Source organism: Molothrus aeneus, chromosome 5 (assembly GCF_037042795.1).
Source record: "Molothrus aeneus isolate 106 chromosome 5, BPBGC_Maene_1.0, whole genome shotgun sequence".
Lineage (NCBI taxonomy): Eukaryota > Metazoa > Chordata > Aves > Passeriformes > Icteridae > Molothrus > Molothrus aeneus.
In genome coordinates, this window is record NC_089650.1 from 34,212,409 (window position 1) to 34,236,291 (window position 23,883).

General features: G+C 39.0%; 1 protein-coding gene across 1 annotated transcript; it reads right to left on the bottom strand.

Annotated features, from left to right (window-relative positions):
- Nucleotides 1-10,642: 10,642 nt before the first annotated feature.
- Nucleotides 10,643-23,337, bottom strand: RAB21 (RAB21, member RAS oncogene family). Its single transcript, XM_066550004.1, has 7 exons — nt 22,991-23,337; nt 16,358-16,417; nt 16,089-16,196; nt 14,385-14,448; nt 13,574-13,628; nt 13,032-13,120; nt 10,643-12,129 (listed from the first exon to the last, which is right to left on the bottom strand). The coding sequence occupies exons 1-7, from the start codon at nt 23,135-23,137 to the stop codon at nt 11,990-11,992; spliced, it is 663 nt and encodes a 220-aa protein (XP_066406101.1). The 5' UTR covers nt 23,138-23,337; the 3' UTR covers nt 10,643-11,989.
- Nucleotides 23,338-23,883: the final 546 nt, after the last annotated feature.

Below are 23,883 nucleotides of genomic sequence, written 5' to 3' on the forward strand. Positions count from 1 at the left end.
CTTACCATACTTAGATAATTACCATACTTGGAAAACCAGATTTCCAAATTTCAAGACAAGTACTGATCTGCTTCAAAGTTGGAAAAGCCTGTTGTGACTCTCTGTATATACACATGCATAAAGATGAGAAAATTAAATAAAAACACAGATCACAAGTTCTTGTAGTAATCTCTAGGTCTGGAAAGTGTAGCAAAAACGGACACCTTAACTTTGGTGGTCCTTTTGTTTAAATTTAAGAACACGACTTAGTGTCTCGATGAATACAAGGGAGAAGGCTACACACTAAAAATGCATCACGGATCACCATAAATTAATTGCTTTGAGGGGTGCAAGTGTTTTAGCTATCTTCCACATTGGTTTAATCTCAGTTGGTATCCCGTGTGTTCCTTTTCATCCTTTCCTTTTCCTACCCTTTTCCTTTATTTCTTACTCCTTGCAATATAACCATACATTACTTTCACACCCATCTGTAATCCTGTTCCCTCTGCACTTCCTTTTCATCTCTAACCTCCCTGAAATTTGCAATGAACACTGAGGACTTTCTTTGATTGGTTCCTTTGCATCCCCTCGTTCTGGCTCTTCAATGAAACTGCTTTGTCAAGGTTTCTTTCCTAAGAGAAGCTCAAAATTGAGATTCAGATTTCAACTCTGTTGGTCAAGCTACAATCTACAATGACTCCTTGAGGTCTGCTCTCTTTACTAGCATGATTGCCAGTTTCTAGTCTCCTGTCTCTTGAACTTGATCATTAGCATATTGAATCAAAGCCTCTGTTTCTTTGTAGGAAATTGTGTCAATAAATACATATTTATCTCATGACTCATTGCCATATTTCTACCATAGCCATTAATTCTGATCCAAATTAAAATCTCTTTTTATCATTGCAGACAAAACAGACAAATTGGTTTTATTTTCCTCCAGATTCTCTTGGCACTCATCTCTATCTCTTCAATATCAATAACCATATGTCTTCAGGGCCCACAGCTTGGTTGATGCCTTAGTCTTAGAGAACTCTCTGGACTCCGTCTTTACATGCTTTACCCAACTCCCTTGCTGGCATCATTTTCTAGTACAACAGCACTAAATCACAGCTTTCCCCATCTATCCACACAGCTAAATATTTTCTCTTGTAACATTCTGTTTGCTGACAGTGACCCACACCATTTTGATACATTCAGACTTCTGCAGAATGTTTTAGTCATTCATCCAGCCCATATTATTTTAACCCTCGCATCTTAATTCCTCCTGTTCATCTACCCACTCCCACCCTTCTACAAGATAAAATGCCATTATTCATTTTGAGGGCAATTACCACCCACTCTCATTCACTGCCAAAGGTCCTGCTTCTGTCAAGTCAGCTCAGTGCTAGACTTTGCCTATTATTTGTAAAATTTGCACACAAGTTGAGTGAAATGCTTTTTCCTCAAGCTGACATTCGTGGAGCTATCAACTAAGTAAAAAATGAAAATATAAATCCCATTTGTGCTGCTCTCAGTGTGCCAGTCACCACTTACCTCAGTGTCAAGAAGGCCGGTATGTTTCAGAGAACTCAGTCCCACAGACCAATCTAGTCCATGAGATATATATGACCATCTTCTAGCTACTTACCCAATCTTCTAGACATCCATCTTGGGCCTTCTCCCTTGTTCTTTAGCAAATTTTCATTGTATAACAATGTGTATATTGTTACTCGAGGAGCAAAATTACTCTTTGTTATGAGGCTGCTCTATCAAAGGATTGCTGAAAGGTTGAAGTTGGCAGGAATCTTTAGAGATCGTCTAATCCAACCCTTCTGCCCAGAGCAAATCACAAATGGTCGCTCAGAGCTTTATAAAGTTTGAGGTTTGAGAATCTTCAAGAATATACATACCACAACCTCCTCAGTCCAGCTCTTTCATCAGTGTTTGGTTGCTTTTAGAATGCCAAAGGTTTTCTTACACTTAAATGGAATTTCTTGTACTTCGGTTTGGGTCCATTTTGTCATTGAATACCACTAAAGAGACCAGTGCCTTCTTTACTTCCTCTCATAATCTATTTTTAGACATTGAAAAGATCCTCTGAGCCTTCTAGAGACAACAGTCTCACATCTGTCAGCGTCTCTTTGTATGACAGATGGTCCAGTCTCCTAATTGCCTTTGATTGCCCTTCGAAGGTCTCACTCCAGGTTGTCAGTGTCTCCATTCTACCAGGGAATCCAGCACTAGACCCAGCATTCCAGAACTCTCTCATGAGGGCTGAGGAAGTATCATCACCCCTCAGTTTGCTGGCAGTGTTCTTCCTGATGGAGCCCAGGATGGCTTTATTTTCTGGCTCAAGATTGATTTGTTGTGCACTGGTTTTGACACTCAGATACCTTTGTGCAAGGCTGCTTCCCAGCCTACATTATTGATGTGTTACATTATTGTACTTTACAAACCTGAATGATACACAACAGCAAGTTCCATAGGCTGACATGGTGCTAGCAGGTCCCTCTCCCTCCTCCATAAGCCCCTTAAGGAAACAATGGGACAGTCTGTAGCTCAATGCTGAAGTCCAACCTTTCACACACTACACAGATGGGAGTCTAAGGAGGAGGGTATCTGTAGCCTGGGGGCCCACTCTTTGTTGGATTTTAATTAACCATCTGCTCTAACACTTCTGTCACATAAAAGGTGGTCACAGCACAGCAGCCAGCACTGAGTGTGCAGCCAGAGTGTTCCTGGCTTTCCCGTGGCTTCTGTTGCTGTCACAGCTGCAAGCATAGCTATTACTGCTGTGCCAAAAGCTGCAGCAGCTGCTATTGTTGTTGTTCACACAGCTATTTCAGCAGAGTTCCAAGATACCTTCCTGTATTCAGAAGTGTCAGCTGCCCACATGCTCAACCACATGAAAACCCGGCCCACATAAGACAAGTGTGGGTTCTGTCAAGTCCTTCCATCACAGGCTTAATTTGTACAAACAACCCCACAGCAGAGGAACAAAGAAAAAATACAGTACCAAAAATATCTTTCCCTTTGATCTTTATTTCTCCTCATAGGAAATGGATGTATTCCAAGCCTTGCATGGACAGATGCAACCCACAATTTTTCTAGGCTATTCCAGTTTATCACAGACCACAATGAGATAGTAAATGGGGTGCTGTCCTGGACTCTGGATGCAGCAAGTCACCCAGGAGATAGCTGCAGACTAGGCTTTTCAAGTTCCTCAGATTTTAAGAGGTACCCTTCCTCAGCATTAGTTGTATTGTAGACAATAAATGAAATATCCAAGGATTTAGCTGTGAAATGCTCTTATTTTCCCCATGCAAGAGGAAAAGATTTTTAAAAATTCCTCCCATACTATTCCACAATTAGGAGAGCAGGAGGGAGATCAGTTCCTGCCCACATCCATACAGGTCAACCAAGAACGCCCCTGGGGTACAGTCAGCCTTTGCATTTTATTCTTAGTTTGCTCTTTTATGTAATTATGGACCATACCACATATGGTTTCTCAGACTAATACACAGAGACGGGGTTGGGGACAGCACAGCCACTGCGAGCTGGCAGCATGTAAATATGATTTAAAGGGCAGAAGAGGACTAAAGCACCTGGATTAAAGCTGCATTGTGCCATCTGCTCTCAAGGCCAGAGCTCCTTATGCACTCTGGCCTAATTTATTTGCCAGAAAATGTAGCCTCTGGGACCACTTAGGACCTTCTCTACTTACCAATTGTTTCTACCTCAAAGCAGAAACTGAGAGATAAAGATAGGATAGCCTTTCTAACCTGTTCCTCAAAGAAAATATAAAAACCCCACTAACCTGAACAAGTAGAGCATACAGATAGAATACTGTTCCATGCTTAGCTACCTTCTGCAACAAGGTTAGACAAGAATGGAGACAAACTAAGTATACATAGACCAAAATTAAAAGGAAGGAAATGCCATACCCCAGTGGCATTTATTTGTATTTACAGTGTGAAGGCATGGAGATGTAACAAGACATGAAGGCACATATGCTGGGTGATGAGATTTCTTGAAGCATTTGCAGCATCACATTTTGAATATCCTTAAGCCCAGCACTGAGTTCATGTTTGTGAACTTGATTTTTTATCTGTGTATCAATACAATTCCAGAATATGAATCAACCCAAAACATACAGAAGTTGTCACATAAGAAAACATTGTGGTTGGTGTAACCGACCATCATTTTACAATAGCTTTTTTTCCTCAGTGGGGTATAAAACTGTGGGGTTTGTAAATACAAAAGAAGCAGAGCAGATACTAACATGAATGCTCTGCATTTGTCATGCAAGGAGAAATTCATGATTGCATCAGCCTCCAGAGAGGGTAGTTGGAAGCTATCCGACAGCGATGACTAAACAGAAACTGATCTGTTGTTTGCCATTGGCACACCAGTATTGCCAGAGCTAGGAATGCAGCACGGGAGACAAATTGTTGTAACCCTATCACTTCTACATATACATCATAATAGCAACAAACAACATTTCCTGGAAAGAGCAGAGAAGTAAGAGAACAATTGTTTTAGCATAAGGGCAGTCAATGTTTACTTCTTGATCTTAATTTGCTACCATAATTCATCTTCAGAGATCACTTCATTTCCTCTACAGGCTGAAATCCCTAAGTTTCTGAAAAAGAAAAGGTGCACATAGTGCTAAACACTGCAGTATTCACATGCTGAAAGGATTCCTTGCAGGCCATTGTTTGGAGCCATTTTAAGCCTCAATCCAACTTCAGGATGGACACAGCTTACAGCTGAGAATTGTTTTGCAATTACTCTACATCACAAAACAGTGGGAGAGTAGATGGACTTCAGAGGTATATCAGATACTGTGCTGCCTCTTGCTATTTGAAATATTCACCCTAGGACTCTGATTGCAGGGTGTAACTACAAGTAGTACACTTGCTCTTCACCACTTAATATAGACCCTTTAGAGAAATGCTGACATATTTTGAAAAACTAATTGTGAAGGAACTACATTTACTCTAAAAAACTCTGGATTTTATTTTCTTGAACAACAACAAAAAAACTCTCACTTACTAGAAAATACACCTTTTTTGAGAGAGGTTGTGGAGACTCCCTTACTGGAGATAATAAAGAATTGCCTGGACAATTCCATGTAATGTACTCTAGGATGATCCTGCTTGAGCAGGGAGGCTGGACCAGATGACCCACTGTGGTCCCTTCCAACCTGACCCATTCAGAGATTCTGTAACAAGATAGTAGGATAGAGTTGCTGACTTCTTAGAACTGCAAGTGAAAGGGCTAAGAACAGCAAAGGCAGAAGCATGCAACTTGCTGTCATCTTGCTGTGCTTTTCCTGTTGCTTGCTGTTCTCACTCACAATGTCCACCCAGTTCAAATCCACAGCATCAGCCAGCCAGCAGCTTTCACTAGGGAAGCATGAACAAGCACTCATGGTGGAGAAAGGACAGCAGCATGTTACAGCTGGTGGAAAATCCCCACCCTAGCCTTGATTCCATGTTTGACTTTGTTTTGCTGCATAGAGGCAGCATCCCTGAGGCTACTATTAAACATAAATGTGGTTCAACTGCAACGGCTCCTTCCTCTGTTCTGAGATGCCAAAGACCAGTGTTGAGAGTCAAAGCTTTATTTTACTGGGATATGCTCACACTACAGTCTCTGGGGTATATGCTAGGATAATTCACAATAACCTCAGTGAGCCTGGTTTGACATCTTAAAGCCATCTTTTGACACATCATGGTCAAGTGAGTTCAGAAATATTATAGATGTAACATAAAAAAACTTCTGGTCTCAGTCACTGCCCCCAGTTTCAGTAACTTTCAGTTCCACTTTATTATACACTGTCATCAAGTTTCAAATTCTGTAACATTCTGTAAATGTAAGAAGTGACAATATTTTCTTTCTACATTGATTTTCAGTACACTTTTTTCCCCCTATTGATCCATTTCCATGCATTTTCACTTTTAATATGAGGATTCATCAAGCAGCAGTCATGACAAAAGAATCCTTGTTTTTATAGTTAATTGACCATTTGGCATTAATTTATCACAGGACTATCTTCCTGTAAATGCACTGGTATATAAAATATATGAAGATGTATTTAAGAACTCCAGCTGCAGAAATGCACTGGGAAAGTTAACATTCGTAAAGCCTCTGCAAGATATTTTTAGTATGTTTTTACAAAATTTCTTTTGTCCACAAATGCCAAATAGATTATTCTTATAACATTTGACAATGTTAACTTACTCAACTTTAAAAATGCTGCATCTTTTTCAGCATTGGATTTGCCCTGCTAATGTTTTCTTTCTATTTGAGTATCACTGATAAGCTTAATGAGCTTATCTGATGAGAAAAATCTAGGAAGACAATGATTATAATGCCTGTATGATCAAATAGCACTGACAGCACTTAAAGATTTAGGTATCAAATGGTTTTTCTCTTTTTACTAAAACAAGCCTGATTAGTCAGTTTAAAGTTTCCTGTTCTGAAAAAGAAAATACTTGTTCTCTTCCACTGCAAGTCCCAAATTTGTTGACTTTTCAGAATGGAGTGATGGTTAACTTGAAGAAGGGCCTGCAATTTAACAGTTTCAACAGTTCAAAAAAACCATGAGTTTGGATCTGTCACAGGGTATCAACTATTTGCATCTGATGAGGAAGTAGTCCCTGCTCTCTCAAATCCTCTCAACTGAGATTTCTTATAAGTCACTTCTAATATCCAAGAATCAGGAGTCAGATACAGAGCTAGCAAGGACTCACCATTAAACTTTGAATATTCTCTCTTGTTTTAGAGATGGGATATGGCCAATTGTTAGGGAAGACTGCTGCAAAACTGCTTCTCATTATCCTTCCTTGTCATGCTTTCAAATTAACATCTTTTGGGTAACCTACAATAAAGTATTAAAATCCTTTGAAGGGATCAGTGAGACTAGATACACAAAAAGAATTATTTGTCAAGAGGTAAGAAAAGCTCCACTTGAGAAAAAAAGGGTTATCAAACTGAGAGGAACTGGGTATTACTGCTGTAGTGCCTATCACTGTCTACAGGAGCTAGAGGAGCAAGGAGCAAACGTGCACTTCCCTTCTTGCACAGCACTCTTCCCTGTAGGAGGAATTTAACAACACACATCAATGCAGCCAAGAAGCAGGAAAAGAAAGAGAAGTCCTCTTTTCACAGTGACCCTGCAGCTGCATCACATCCATGTTACTTGCCTGAATGCACAAAGCAGTGGAAATAGACTGAAAAATAGTTTTAATCTATCTTTTAACATCCTGGTATTGAATAAACACAATCTTAGATCTAAACTGGCCAGTGGAATATGAACAAGTATGCTGTTCCTCCCAACAATCAAAGTTTAGTTTATGGCTGTATAACATGGCACTCAATTTAAGGCTTTGGCCAAGTAAAGTAAACCTAAGTCTTTTAAAAAAATTAAGACTAGAGAGATCAGCTTGAAATAAGTTTTCACTTTAGAAGTAGAGCAATTTATCATTTTGATCATATTACAGCAAAAATTTATCTGAGCCAAACTATTTTCTGTTATCTTGGGCAGAATAATACTTTGTCATAATGTTGACTTTTTCATGGACTCTCACTTTTCAAGCCATCTCAAGACAAGAAACATTCCATATTCTCCACAACTCTCAAAATCATCTCCATCTCATTCTGCTCAATACAGGGGCCAATGACAGCTCCAAAAATGTAGGAGCAGAGAGTATACATTGTTATTTGATAGAAAAAGCCTACATTTATTAGACAGCTACATCATTGAGATGTACAGGTCTGCCTGTATGGAAGGAAAACCTGATGCTGAGCAGAACGCTCCAAAGAATAGCAGAAGCAAGTGCCCAGCACTGTTAAGAACTAGTGAGCTAGTTTGGGGACCTTGTTGAGCTTGCACAGCAGGTAGTGCAAAGGATCTTGGTCATCATCTGCAACTCCTTGACACAACTGCAGTAAAAGTTATCCTCATGGCATGACTTACTTCCCAACTTCTCAAGAAAAACTCCTAGGATATGATGCAGACTAAGATTAACAAAGTCAGTGAAATGTAAATAGTTAATAAATTAGCATATTCTAATTTAAAAAGTTTTAAGCAGGTTAGTATTGTGCCTGAAAGCCTGCTCAAAGTTAGTTGCATTCTCTTTAATGAAGGAAAAACAGTATTTCACAGAAGCAGGAACAACCCAAGAAATGCTATCAGAAGTCCTGAGTACGATATTGCCATTCCTGAGACTCTCTAGCAACTCAAAGAAAAGGTTAACTCGGCATCTTACTCAGCAGCCTGCCACCACCAACCTCAGTTTTTCCAACATTCCTTTTTTTTTCCTACTTCTCCTTTTCATTCCACTAAAAGCAGAAAAATGGGATGTGGCTGGCTCCAACTCTTATTCCCATACTCTACTATTCATATCACTTAACTGCTTTCAGCTTATGCTGATTCCTGACCTGCATTTTTACATTTTTCATTCTGACAGCATCCAACATTTTTTTGAGAACTCCATTTGAGATCTAACCACTTTCCATAATTCATACCTTTTTGCAAAGCCTTTTTCATCTTGTTTGGAAACCAAAGTAGAAATTTAATCATTAAGTTCTTTAAGAACTGTAGGCAGTTTTCTATGTGGTAGAATGCAAAAATACCTGTCCACAAAATGTGTGAACACTGAAAGCATGTAATATAATCAAGGTAACACTCAATTAATTGACTGCTTCAAAAGACCATCTCATACAGTTAATCTGGCCATTGGATACCCCCATTTTGGAATTAAGTGCAAGATCACTGCTAGCCAAATAAAGCCATCTCTCCCAGTCTTTGCAGCTAGTTACAGTCATGTCCAAATATGATACATCTGAATTTGTGTGTCCTTGTCTGAATCAGTCTATCCCATCTTTTATAGCTTCTGAAGTAAAGTCTAAGTGCAGTATACAGTGTCCATAAATAACACCCAGCAGAGATACATACTGCTGCATTAAAGCTGTTGGACTTTGGCTTGTTGGATTTTATTTCAGCAAGTGATAAAGTTTCATAGGCAGCTCATGTATTCATAGTAGCAGCATCAAGACTGTGAGCAAGCACTTAAAAGTTGTTTTAGAAAGGTATTGTACAAAGTTACATTTTATTTTAGTATGTATGTGAGTAATCTCTGTCAAGATACACCCTGAGGAAGTGTGCTCAGTGTTGATTTACACATGCTGTAGTGGGCGTCTGGCTATCTGCCCCACAACAGAGGTACTTCCTAAAGACAGGCAGCCTCTTCTCTTTCACTTCTCAGAAGAATGAAAAATAGCTTACTTGTTTACAGCCGCAGAAATCAGCAACAAGAAAACAGTTCTCCTTCAGATGTACAAACCAGGCAATCCAGATCAAATGCAAGATTCAAGACTCTTGAAAAACAACTCACATACTAGTTACCAGGTTACTTGAGTAAGATCCTGCTCAAATATAGCAAACCAAGCTATTTGTGCTTTTCTGTATATCAAGTGCAAAGAACACTCTTGGTATCTTTGACAAAGATGCTTTTTCCTGGAACTGTTGTATTTTGTCTGCTAACAATGAATAGTTGAAGTCTTATGTAAATTAGTCTAAACAATTCATGTTTTCAACTTCTGTCTAATCTTCAACCAGCTTCCCTGACTTCACAAAGCTATACTTTCATCCAGTTATACAATAATACCCTGCAAACACAGGTTTTAAGTCTCATAAATCAAGTCCAACCAAACCACAGCTTAGACAGGAATGTTTCCTGTGAATATTTATGTTGTAGCTTAAGTAAGAAAAGTAACTTGAGAATTTATTTTAAAAATATTTCACTAATAGCAACCAGAACCTTTTTAGTATTACAAAATTGTAGACTTCTTTATCCCCACCTAAGTTTTCAGTAGTAATAGTTTTAATTCCATAAGAGACTTAAGAGCTAGTATCAACATGCCTTCATTAGTTTTGTAATTGACAGAAGTCACATGGGATGCCCCTACCACACAATACACTAAAAAACTCTTTAGCTGCAGGCAGAAAGATACATTCTACACACTGCTTCAACTATGTCTAGTTGAAGTTGGGCTCTTCAGGGTTTTATTTGCAGAGATGGAAAAAACTAAATTTGAATCAAAAAACCTGAAACTCCTATTCTGAGGCAATTCCATTCTTGAACGTCAAGACTTGACAATTTCACTCTTCATATACTGTATCACTTACAAGGCTGATTGTCAGATACCAGTGTTAGATCAAACTGATCTGATTTTCAACTTCGTCAGAGCTCGCTGTCGTTAGATATGTGAAAGGTAACAGTGTTGCTACATGTTGACACATATAATCACAGATTTTAGGTTCACACCAAAGCTCTGCACAGCCAAGAAACTTGATCTTCACTACCACGAACAGACCACCTTTCTCCATCATGCACACAAACACGTCAGAAGAACACAGCAATGGTGGTCTAAGAAAAAGTATCTACACTACAGTTAAGGCAGGAAAGGAGAAAATGCACCAGGATCAGTCTGTATCAAAGCCCTCTAGTATTTCAGAGAAAATAAAAATCAGATTGAAGACAGCACACTTCTTACACAGACTAATTCATTACTACTACTTTTTTGTCTATCAGAACATACCCACACCATTCAGTGCATTCATATGCAATACTAAATCTACCTTTCAGAAAAAGGAAGGCCAAGGATATTCTACTTTGTCATAGACATCACCTTTACTGTTTTTCCAAGCATGACAACTTAAGTAAAAAAAGTCAGAGCACAAAACATTTTGAAATTTCAGCTACCACCACTTGTGTTCTTTTGTGACAGTAGTTCACACATTTTTTTTCTGAAAACCCTCCTCCTGAAACTTAAATGGGCTTTTTCAAAACACTTTACAAGAGAAAGAGCAAGTTAGGAATAAGTTCAATTCTGCCTAGAATCCCCTTAGTTACAGCTACATCTGGCAAGTTTCACATCTTCAATTTAATCACTCCAAATTAGAAGTTCTAGTTAATGTCAATTAATTGTTCACTCAAGCCCTACAGGGAAGAAAAATATGCTCATGAATAGTTTATAATGCTGTCTTTGGAAACAAATGTATTAGAGCAGCTAAAGAGTTTCCCATGCATCTGGTTTACTGGCTACCAGACAGATGAGGGCTAAGGTTGCTTTGACTTTCTGGGGATCTTCTGAGAGAACAAAGTAACTGCAGAGGCAAGGTATGTGCATGCACCAACTGTTTTAGCTGCAAGTCAAACACCTCAATGTTAAACAGCAGTTTACAGAAGCATTCTCTTCCAGTAAGGGGATACTCTAAATACTGCTGCTTGCCAGAAATGGATTAAAGAATTGCTGTAGCTATGGATGTACCCAAAACAAAGCTGCTTTCAGGTAGGGGAATAGAATGAGCAATTTAACAGTGCACATGAAAAGCTTGCATCTTTCACTGACTTATTCACTTCACGATCACAGACAAGACTGATGTACATATTTCTGCACCTGCAACTGTAAAAGCAGATAAAATATTTAATATGTAATTTACAATGTATTTTATCAGCTTGGCATACAGATGAACAGAATATATCAAAGTAGTTGAGTTATAGGCTTGTAGAGGCCCTGCAAAAATATTAATTCAGATATCTGCTAATTTAAAAAAAAATCAATTTGCATTTTAGAAGTGATACAATTCCATCTACCACAAAGTACAAAGAGCTGCAAAAACGTATACCATTCCAACAACAATGTATATAAGTTATTAAATAATGATCTGATTTAAAAGAATATAAATGAAGCCTTTAAGTAGGTCTTTTCTACATGCATATTATTCCTCATTAAAGAAAAATATGTAAAAAGGCCATTGGTAATTGCTTTGTTAACCACTGTAGAAAACGCCAATTCTCTGGTCACAGACGCCACTAGTTTAGCACTTAAGGTCTCTGCAGTGTTACATGTGATTATTTTTAAATACTGTTAATTCTATTACTCCATTGGTAAAGAATGTGTGACTTGGAATATGGCAGTCTTCATATTGAGAGGGCAGTGATGCACAGTTTTATAATTATCCAGAAGAACAGCACCCTCCGCTGCTCTGTACTTGTGGCTCATCATCAATGATCTGTACACCTCGCCTTGCTATTCCTGACTGACTGGAGCCATTGCCTCTTGCTCTTTCATCCACTTGAGCAGTTTCTATCATTCCTGTAAAGAAAGATGTGTATTAGATACATTCCACTGTATTTTTACATTAAGACTCTGCTATCTTAATCTCTCTGAACTATATGCACAGAGAGAAAAGTTCAGCAAGAGTGGTTCTCCTATGTGTTATGCAGAACTAAGTACTCAGGTATCACATGGTATAACAGCAAGAACATATGAAATCTTTTTTCTGAAGCACCCAACATACACAAGCTCCTGGTAACTAAGGGAGACCGTAGTTATCCTCAGGTGTCCTGGAGTTAGCAACTTGAAAAGCTAGATTTACACACCCATATCAGTAACACTGTTAAAAAAACCCCAACCAAACAAACAAGAAACTCCACCCCCTCAAAAACCCCAAGCAACTACCTCTTCAGAAACGCACAAGACCTCTTCCTTAAAGTCTTTTATCTCATAAATACAACTAATAGGATGATTTGCTTATGTTGGATTGTCATCCCACATACCATGATCTTTACCATTTGTTGAGATTTCCGTGTAAAATCTGCATCACTAGAGTTTTGAGTTTATGATTTGTAATCAACATAATTTAAGAAAATTTTTGAAAGAGTATGAAACAGAGGATTTAAAGCAAGCAGTGGTGAGACCAGGAACATGAAGTTTGATTTGGGTTACTACTTATGCGCGGTAAGTAGAACAGCGGTCAGTGCTCCAACAAAAGACCAAGACATTTTTGGAGTAGAGCGTGAATTTGCAGCATTGAAAGCATCCATACATGAAGCTTCCAGAGCTGTTACAGAACACAAGTGGTTTGGAGTAGACTGAAATGAAGTCAGTTGTAAGTAGCACTTAACACTCAAACTTTCTATATGGCCTGAAAAACATTTCTGAAGCCTGAAGCATTTATGAATTAGCTCCTTACCAATATACTACATAATACTTACTTTTGCAAAGGTCAAGAAACAGTTCTTCAATTCCTTTGTTCTGTTTAGCTGACGTATGATAATGTTTTGCTCCAACAGATTCAGCATACCTGTAGAAATGAAGTTATGGAGCCTCATTGTAGTAAAGGACTCAATCTTTCTAAGCCATTTTACATGAAGGAAGAAGATGATCATAAGAAGTTTTATTCTGACCTCAGAGTTAATCTACACATGCTTATTTACACAAAAAAGGAATATATAAAAAAAAAGGGGTTATGTGTTTAAAACTGCCACAACTGATGCAGCACACTGGCTGAAATTAAGAAATTTTCATGTCTAGAAAGGGATTTAAACTGTAAATGTTGACTTTAATCACAAACAACTTTCAAACTACACTTTGGCCAGCCAGGACACCCTGTGACTCAGACACTAACAGAACACTCAACAACTGGCAGGCATAAGCCAGCAGTGCCTAGCTGGCTGCTATGTTAACAGCATCACGAGTTTATTACTCCAGCATAATTCTGCAATGACTGTTTCTGTTAGTAATAGGTGTGACTTACATTTCTGCTTCTTGCACTGAAACATGTCTCTCTTTTTCCAAGTCTATTTTGTTACCTGTTGGAAACAAGTTAATCTTTTAAGTCTTTGTACTCTAAAATTACCCAAAAAAGAAAACAAACATGTAATCATGGTACTCCATTTTCTCAAGCTGTCCCAGTAAAGAGCAGCTCTCACTTTCAAGAACACTATGATTTGAGAATCCTTTCACCAAGCATTTACATGCTATAAGGTGCTAGTTCTGTAGAGAGATCAGGACAGCTAGATGCCCCCACCCAATTCAGCCTTTTGCACTTTTTTGTGATTTATTAGTGCCTTCCATGTGCTGCAGAGGTAATTTTTGTAGAATGTCCACATATGCAACCTCATGGAAGTGTTTTAATAATTAGATCAGATTTAAATCTAAACCCATCACTTCTGTTGCATTCCAATTGCATTAAAATTTCCAATCTTTAAGACTCACTCCAACCTGCAAGCATTTAATTATCAAAACAAACAAGCACCTAGTCTATGCCACTGAGAAAAGCCATGAGTTTGAGTACTTGAAAGAAGGAAAATGTACATTTTTTTGTTAAACTATAGTCTGCAGGTGTCTGTACCATGCACTTCTAATAGTTACAATTAAACAGCTTATTTTTTCAATCAAACTCTTATTTTCCTCCATGTGATCTGCTTAAACTTCTAGCTCCAGTTTAATTTTAAATATCTAACATAAGCTTCACCCCTTCACATGTACAAGCTGTCAAAGCAGCATTTGGAAGATGCTATTGATCAAGAGATGTTTCCAATTCAGTCCTGTTGAAAAAGACTTACCTACTATACATAAACAGATTTCATTTCCCAACATTTTTCTTAATTCCTTAACCCAGTTTTTTACCTGCAAAAAGAACAGAGGTGAGTTTGTTTTCACTCGATATACTATTATCTTAGGCAGTGTGGAACCATCCCATTTCCTTGATTAACCATCTACTCTAAACTTAAAGCAAAAATGTTTAGAGCAACACAGATGAGAAAATATTATTTAGATTGCTACATATGGCCCTTGTTCAGCAGGTTTTATTTCACAGGTGAAATTAGGAGCAAATTACTTAGATAAAATGGTTCAATTACTCCAAAAATATAACTCACCACACTCAATATAGCAAGTTCACTGCATGGGCCACTTTAGATCAGACATGAGATCTTTTATCAACAGGCACTTACTGACAGACCACAAATATAGAAGCAGAGGCACCTAAACTAAGTTTTTCAGGTCAGATTATAACAGATGTTTATTTCATGAGAGAACAAATGGGACAAGCATGTTGAGTCAGCTGATGATAAGGTATGTTGTCATGAAAAGTTTGAAAGTTGTATAATCACTGCATTGACTTAGGAACTGCTATTTTAAGGGAATAATTGTGAAGAGAGGCAATCACTTCAAGAATCTAAAAACAAGTTAGGCTACATGATCCAGTAGTACTTCTGCAGTAACTTCTGTAAATCAGCTTTCCCTCTTTTTTTCTGCACATTTAAATGTTTTGGTATCACAGGGTTTTACTATGTAGGACTCCACATGAAGAGGCACAAGTTGAAGTAGCATCCACAAGTCATCATCATTCTGCAGGTGGCCACAAATGTTTAACTGCTAGCACAAGCACTTTACTTGCTCTTCACCAGACTATTTAAATTAGATAAATTAAACTGTTGTGGATCTGTACCCTCACACTATTTCCATCACTGCTAACCCAAGCCTTGCCCATGCAACCACACTTTTTCACTTCTCTCTACACAGAAGTCTGACTGGTTTTGCTGAAAGTCAGAGACAAACTTGCTTAAAAGAGTGTCACCAGTTTTCAGCTGAAAAATCCTATAGAGTGGTAGCACAGAGTGACACAGGGTGGAAAAAACTCACATGATCAAACTGATCAACTAATAGAGCCATAAAATAACTAGCCATCAAATGACGCATTTTGATGAGGATTTGACAAAAAATAACTTATCACAGAGGAGGTAATGGCTCCACTATCACGTATTGCAATTTCAAAGTTCTCAGATCTATAAAAGGTCACATCACTTAGTATCTTTTAGTAATTTGGTTTATACAGTAAAGATCAGAATGACATACCATGACAACAGTCCATGTTTATGTTTACAGGTAACTTGCACAGCTACAGTCCAGGTTTATTTCACAGGTAACTTGCACAGCTACATCACAGATTATTTTGAGCTGGAGGGGATCCACAAGGATCATGAAGTGCAATTGTTGAATGAATGGCCCATACAGGGATCAAACCCACAACTTTGGCATTATTTGGACTGTGCTCTAAGAAACTGAGGTAATGCTTTGGTGTTCCTTGAATAACCTGATAGCAGGGAAGGCAGTCTTCAAAAGAAAACTAATAAACTGTATACTTCCATTACACGATCTACATTTGCAAATATTATATATTGCTGAAAACAGAAGACTTCTGTTTACACATATCACAGATTATCTTTCAAGCAGTTTACAGTTCAGATGTAAAAGCTGCCCAGTACCTTTTGAAAAGAGTCTTCATCTGTTATATCATATACTAGAATAGCGCCATTAGAGTCCCTGTAGTAGATAGGCCCCAATGCATGAAATCTTTCTTGACCAGCTGTATCCTGCATGTAAAATACACTTGTTAGCATTTAAGACAAAGCAAACAATACTTCAAAGAACTCCAAATATGCTTAACACTTGTGATATAATAAGCCCAAGTAACCTTTTTTTTTTCCAGAAAAACATTCTAATTAGCTAAGGAAGAAAAAAAATAGAAACATACCCATATTGCAAGGTTTACTCTTTTTCCACCAATATTTAGCTTCTTCGTAAGAAAAGATGCCTGGAAAGCAAAACAGATTAGAGTTAAGTTTTACACACCAAACACATAATTTGACTTGAAAATAATAAAGCATCAGAATCAATAAAAGACAAATTTCCAGATCAAAAGACTCTGTAAGCAAGAAGGCTAAGTCAACATTAAGCCAGTTAGTAATTTCACTGTAGTTTGCCAGCAGTCTATTCTAAATAAATTTGAGTTAAGCCAATCATTTACTACATCTTTTTGCAGTTGTTCTGAATGATTTGGAAAGGATGAGCTGTGTGGAAAGACTCTGAACTCACAACACTGATAAGTCTAAGCTGAACTCAAAGCATTTCACAAGAATCTATGAAGTTCAGGTAGGAACAAGCCTAACAGGATTTTTAAGCTGTAGGAATTAGGCAAAGTAGTTCACTATTACTAAGACACTAGAACCATAAACAATTTTTTTATTTTATCAGTAAATATCTTGGAACACGAGTATTTCACAAGTTTGCTTGTCTGTAACTTTTCCCTTTTTTGCTGAAGTGAGCCTACAACTCACCCTCATCTGTTTTTTGGTTCTGTATTTTTGCTTGTTTGTGCTGAGAAGTCTCAGAATAAGTATAAAAGCTGCTTTAGAATTCTACTACTTTAACTTCTGAAAATATTTTACAGGACCAGAGCACATTGCAAGGTTAATCTAATTTCAGTAACTTGAGTAGGTCTAGTTTCCTCCAAACTTGCATGATTCACATTTTCAGACACCACCTCTGTTACCAGGTCTGTAATTTGACAGCTAAAAAGGGAATATAATTTAACACAAGTTTAATGGACCAGAACAGGGTCTCAAGGTATTGATGCATTAGGAACCTGCTCTCCCCATTCTAAAGACTAGCAGTAACATGCTATATCAAACAATTCAGTCACCAAGGGCAAACTTTTTTATTCTGCCTTAAATTATAGTGAGTTTTCATTTCAATTTTACCTCAGTTTGCATTTGGGTTCAAACAAGTACTCAGTGGTATTTTCTGATACATTCATCACAGATTATTTTAGGCTGGATTGCAGCAGCACAAGAGGAGTTCTCTGTACGAGCACTGACCAGCCACAGAATCAAGACTCACATGTGTGGAAAGTGTCATGGGCTGGATGACCTGCTTGAACCAGCTTGCTACACAAGCAACCAGAAAGCACACAGGAGACCACAGCAGTTCAATGCACACCAGCCTAAACTGCTGTCAAAGTGTCTTTCTGGAGTGCTGCTCTTCAGCTACTTCCCTGGCATCTGTATGACCCAAGATGAGATGATTAAAAAAACCCTTTCCATTTTTAAGTTGTACCTTCCCCCAAACCTCTCCACAAAGCCTGATAAAAAGAACAAAGAGAAAGAGAACAAACCAGAAGAAAAACAAACACTTTCCAAGAACAGATAGCAAAGAACTGATCGCTACAATCCTTGTGTTCTACATAACTAAAGCATTAATACTACACTACCCTCTCAGGCTACAGTGAGGAGACTCACTGTAATGTCAAAAGTCTGGAAAATTTCCAGACAGTACATTAAATGGATTTGGCCCTCTAAGCAACCTGTAACAAACAGCTTAACAGAAGAGTAACAAATCCTCAACATCAGAAAACTTTTCATTTTTAATTAAAAACTCTAGAGAAGGCAGTTGATGGCTTTCAAACAGCTGTCCCTGAGGATTAACTCATCAGTAGTCTTCCTCATTTGTTGTATTACACCACAGTTTAAAAGCCAGAAGCTTGGAGGCAACTTCAGAAGTTTTAATTCACCAACACTTGGGCCACAGGGAGAGAAGCTATTGTAAGCACAATGAATCAAGCTTACCTGACAATATTTTATTGATCTGCTGTACTATAGTACTCAATATTCTACTGCAAATCTCAAAGGAAAAGCTCATCTGAGCAATGCTTGCTTTTTTCCTAACACCAACAATCCAAACCCGCTTAGTTGATGTGAATTCCACACAAGTGTTTGAGAATCAATTTCTGAGCAGAAAAATCTTTCACAGAAAGGGGATTTATATTTAAAAACACAGAGAACTCTGTATCCATAAAGATATATCATTGTACCTTTAGACAACGACCCAGTTAATAGCACAAGTATATCTCCTATCTGACAGAGCAAAAACTAAAGTAGGTTTATCTACATAGGTAAGTTTTGCTTCAGTATAACCTGTCCTTCAGGTACTACAGCTTTTGCTAGGAATACTGTCTTTTATCACTCAGATATAGATTTTCATTTTTTATATAGCCCAGCACTAAAATACTCCTACATGCATGCTTTTTTGTATTGCAAAAACATCCATAACCACAGGAGACTGCGACAAGGGTATTTAGCACTGGGCTATCATATTGCTCTTGTATTAAAATTTGATGAATTTGTAATGATTAAGTTTTAGTCTATCTAAAGTCTTAGGCCCATAATCAAAAAAGGAGAGACAGTATCCTCTATCAGATACCCTGATAACAAGCAGGTTTTTCTGATAACAAGATTGGAACTTGGTACTTGAAGCAGTCACAGTTAGTAATGAGCAGAAAGCTTTGTGAACATGCTGGAGGAAACCATCAATACTGTACTACAGATTTAATTCTTCATTCTTCTTTATTTTGTTCATATACTTGAAGAACACAGTTAGCAGGCTCTGCTCATGAATTAGTAGGTATGGGTAAGTTTGGTGCATTTACTATCAATAAAACATTTTTACATCCACAGTGGCAAACACACCAAAGACAAATCGACTAATACCTTTTAACCTTTCAACTCACATATACCCCTTCCAAGCCATTCTGAGGTTAGTGAGGGAGAAAAAAAAAAAAAAAGGAGAATAGCAGGACTGTGCAGTTTTTAGAAATTTGGGAAAACCCAACACATAAGCAAGTCTCAGCTTCTATTTTGAGATACTTTAGAGAAAAAGTCAGTTGCCAAGATTTTAAAGTTTGTCAAGTCTCAAAATCAAAGCCTTTGACTACCTACAGGGCGTTAGGTAATTACACATAGAAAAAGCTTCAACAATTTCTCTAATCTCCAAAAAATTACTGAATTGAGTACTACAAGTACTCAAGTCTGAGTTGTGACTCGATTTACAGTCAGTAGCTTTTCTCCATATTATTTTAATTACTATGACAGTTCATTTTTGCTAGGACTTTCAAAAACTCACAGGAACATGGTTAATTCAAATATAAGTAATTTCAAACAACTCTTCGAAGCTTCTAATTTTCATATTTTGACTCTACTGTCTTATGACTGGTTTGAAAAATACTTAGGCGCTTAGAAAAGAATAATGCAATTATAAGAGCTAAAATTCCAATCTTTTGATGTGGCTGTAGGAAATATTTTCGTTCTTTTAATTTTCTTCTATGGCTTCTGTTTTGTATGCCCACCAGGCCCTGCCAGGAGCTGATAAAGGGGCTTGAGTAGAACACAAGGAAGACACAGTTGGAAGAGAGTCTCCCAAAAGTCACTGAACCAAAGCAGGTGTGTGGCATCTGCCCTTGAGTGCTTCACGTTCAATGGAAGCAGGTCAGGCATACAAACACTGCACATAGCACTGAACTTCCTTACACTGTCTTTCACTCACCCCCCAGCTATCCTGATAACCAAGACAGCTTTTCCAGGTTATGCCAAGTCCATCAAAGCAATCAGCAGCTCTCTTGGGTTGGATATTCTGCAATCCTCCACACATTTAAGAGAGCAGTATTCAGAAATTGTATTTATCCTGAGTAATTAAATTATAAAAAGGATTTACCAAATTAAAAAGCCCAATAGTTTGACAGTAGGTTTATTATTAGAGTAATTCCAGCACAGTTCACTTGATATCAATTTATATCTTTATAATTACTGTATGAAGATGAGGGCACTTGCTTCAGTATTCCAAACAATGGGAACCAATTTTAACTGCCCCACCAAGTCTACCTACAGGATATGAATTATATTAACTGTGTGCAAAAACTCCTACTTTTCCTGCATTTTCCACAATGTTCTAAGTAGATGCTTTCTTCTGTGAATCAGTAGCTACCTTCACTTCAACATGCAGGTCATAAACAACTTAAGTACATGATTGATGCTAACACAACTACAGCAACACATCCCAGCAGCCCCCTAGATCAGAGGAGGTTCTAGTGCACTCCAGTTGGCATTGAGAGAGGGGAGTGGGTAGGGAGGAGAAACTGCTCCCTTTTAGTCCAAGTCTTCTGTTACTAGCACCAAAGAAGCTTACCTATTTTGGTATAAAAAGAATTACTTCACAGTAGAATAACATCACTAGGTGAAGTTTCCAGTCTCACCACCCTTTTTTTGTTGCAAACATACTGGAAGAAAGCACTACGCAATACTTTCTTTTTTAAGTTAAGCTATTGTGGATGGAGAGCCTCTTGTCTCAATATCTAGTGATCTCTTCATATGATTCATCATTGCCACTCCTTTGCTGGACCAGGAGCAAAGTATTTATCTAATTTTGACTTTATTGGAACAAAAGGAATTTGGTGCATTACTTTGAACTGTTGCCATGAAACAAAGCAACCTTATCAGATTAAGACTTTTATCTCCCAAAAAAAAAAAATCAACAAAGGATGCTTTGCAAACATGTTACTTCACTGCTTAATCAGATACCCTAGTTTCTCTTCATCTTATTTTTAAACTAATCTTTTAAATGATAGTGGAAGAACTCACTTCTTTTTTTTTTCTAGAACAGTAAGATGTAGGGAAATAAAAATAATAAAGATAATACTTAACAAGTGCACATGATGCACGGTAAGATTCAACAGCAACTGACATTGTATTTTATATATGCATCAGTTAGACGCATATGTGGCCAAGGAGGCTCAGAACAGAAAAGCAAACAACTTGATAAACAATGAGCAGTCAGTTAAAAGACACAGGTAGCAACCACAAACCTGGTTACGGTGGAGAAACAAAAGCTCAATAGGAACTGCAAGCACTTGCTTCCACTCCTCAACACACCCCTCTGCAGACAGTCAAACCCAAAAGCTCTCGAGCCACACTTATCTACAGACATTTCCTATCAGCATGTTGGAGCAATTTAAAAGTGTGTTTTATAATATTTGTGACCCAAGTCTGTATTCCAACCCAGTTTTTGCTCATAATTTTAGGCTTTCCACTACAGATTTAAAAAACAAAAAAACCCAAACAACAAACATAAGCATCACCACATAACAATCTACTTGGACCTACTCTTAAAACATGGGATATGAGAATTCATCTGCACATGACCATTTTGATGCACTTTAACTGATTGTTTGCTCAATGCTACACTTCTGCTGCACCTCTGACACCTACAAGCTACCAGGTAGCTCTGTGGCATACCAAGCACCAGTTGTGGCACGATAGCTACAATTAGCTTCCTATAAATACCTTGCCTAGCAAACCCACCAATAGCTTAACCCAAAACCTGAGTATGAACACAGGATAATAAAGTCTAAATCATATTCTTTTTACCTCTTCACAGCAAAAATGGAGTTATGTTATTTGTTTATGAAACATTTCCAGTACTGCTTCTAGTGCATCTACAATGCTGCTTTCATTTTAAGGGAAAGTTTCACTATTAATTACTTCTGAGATACACAATTCAAGAAGCTTCCCCTAAATGCACGGGAATGGCACATAACTACCTTAAAACGCTTTTCTTTTTAGCACCACCTACTATTACTTCTGTACTTCAGGAAATTCAAAATTAGTTCAAAACCCACTACTGGTCCACCAAGGGACACGGTTTGTTTCTTTATTTTAAAAAAGAAATATTAAGAGTGGCATACATTGAATCCACACTTCCACCTATGCAAGGCGAGATCTTGAAAGACTTAACATACCACTCACAAAAAGAACTTCAAGACATGTTTTCTGAGACCACGTAGAGTACAAGCAGTTCATTTTGTACCAGGGCATACATGCCATCCATCGCTAACTAGTAGGCCATGAAAAAACTCATTACTTTCTAGCAGGCAGCCTGTCACATTTCATGTGTGGAACATCACTTTGTAGCTCTTTATAACAACAGACAGTACTACTGAGAATCCAGCCAAAATTCAGGGAGCTGTCGTGACAAGCAGTTTAGCTTTAAGAAAATTCCCCATTATTAAATCATAAGCCCTAATCTCATAAACCATTTTGTGTAAGCTGTTCTCTTTAAACAGAAACGTTCAGATAGTGCTAATGCTAGGATTTGAGAACACGAGGAAGACTATGATTAACAGAAACGCAGCACGTATGAAACACTTAGTCATCAGCCAACTAACAACGATTACAATAACAACATTACTTTTGCATCATACTTTCCAAGATTCAAATGAAGACATTCATATACGTAATTGGAAAAAACGGAGCAGTTAGTATGCAGAGTAGAGACGAGGCCTAAACGTATTGAAAGCTTGAATCGGAGGCGTGAAAATAAAGAGAAAACTGGCTTCCAGCAAACTCGGCAGGGGACAGGCACCAATTAGCGAGCGGCGGCGGTGCCTCGGGCTGCCCCTAAAGCTGCAGACCAGACACAGCCAGCAGCGCGAGGAGAGGCGCAAGGTGAGGGGAGAAAAACAGCGGGACCCCCCACAGCAGCACCCCGCCCCAGCCCGCACCTGCAGGGTGGTGATGTGCTTATCGTTGAACTTGTTCTCGCAGTAGCGCAGCACCAGCGAGGTTTTGCCCACGCAGCCCTCCCCGAGCAGCACCACCTTGAAGGAGAAGCTGCGGCCCCCGGCCGCCGCGCCGGCCCCCGTCGCCATCCGCGCCCCGCCGCCGAGCCGCGCCTCACATCAACGGGCCGCACCGCGGCGCCGCCGCCGCCCACCGGGACGAGGGCCTGCGGGGGAGAGGGGCCGGCGGGGATGGGGAGGCACCGGCGAGGCCGCGGAGACAGAGGCTGGAGAGGGACACGGCAACCAAACGTGCCCGGCGGCCGCGGCCCCGCTGCCCCTAATGGCGGCTTCTTCCTCCTACGTCACGCACCGCCCGGTCACGCGCAGCCCCCGCCGCCAATGGGAGGGGGGGAAGCGGCGGCGGCGGGAGGCCCCGCCCTCTCCGCGACTGCTGGGCGGGTCCAGGGGCGGGGCTTGTGCAGGCAGGGGGCGGGGCCCAGGGCAGGGATCCCGCGCCCGTAAGGATTTGTCCCTAAAACCCTGCCGAGGGTTCCTCCTGCAGCGCATGAACCCGCCGAGCGGTTCCCGGGGATACCGAAAGCCCCTAATAAACACCGGCATGGATTTTGTGTGATTTTCGTTCCTGTGAACTAAGCTACACTAGTCTCTAAATGTTTGCAAAATAAAAGTCCGTAATAAAGTACTTTAAAACAGGGATGTGGGAGCAGGTGAAGAAAAAGGCAGGAGAAAAACGTTCTCACGGCGAGTTCCTTGCTTGCAGGGGTCCAGCAGAGTTTCATACACAAGAATTGGATAACAGCCTTGTAAAACTGGGTATCATTCCTCAATTAAAAGCAATCCTCACAAACCAATCCAAACAACTGCAAGGCAAC

Excerpts from the sequence above, each read along its gene's own strand:
- RAB21 (XM_066550004.1), bottom strand. The coding sequence starts at position 23,137 with ATGGCGACGGGGGCCGGCGCGGCGGCCGGGGGCCGCAGCTTCTCCTTC. Across the intron at positions 16,197-16,357 it reads GAGTAAACCTTGCAATATGG|GATACAGCTGGTCAAGAAAG; the intron begins GTATGTTTCTAT and ends TTTTACATGCAG. Across the intron at positions 13,121-13,573 it reads TCAGTGCAAGAAGCAGAAAT|GTATGCTGAATCTGTTGGAG; the intron begins GTAAGTCACACC and ends TCATTTCTACAG.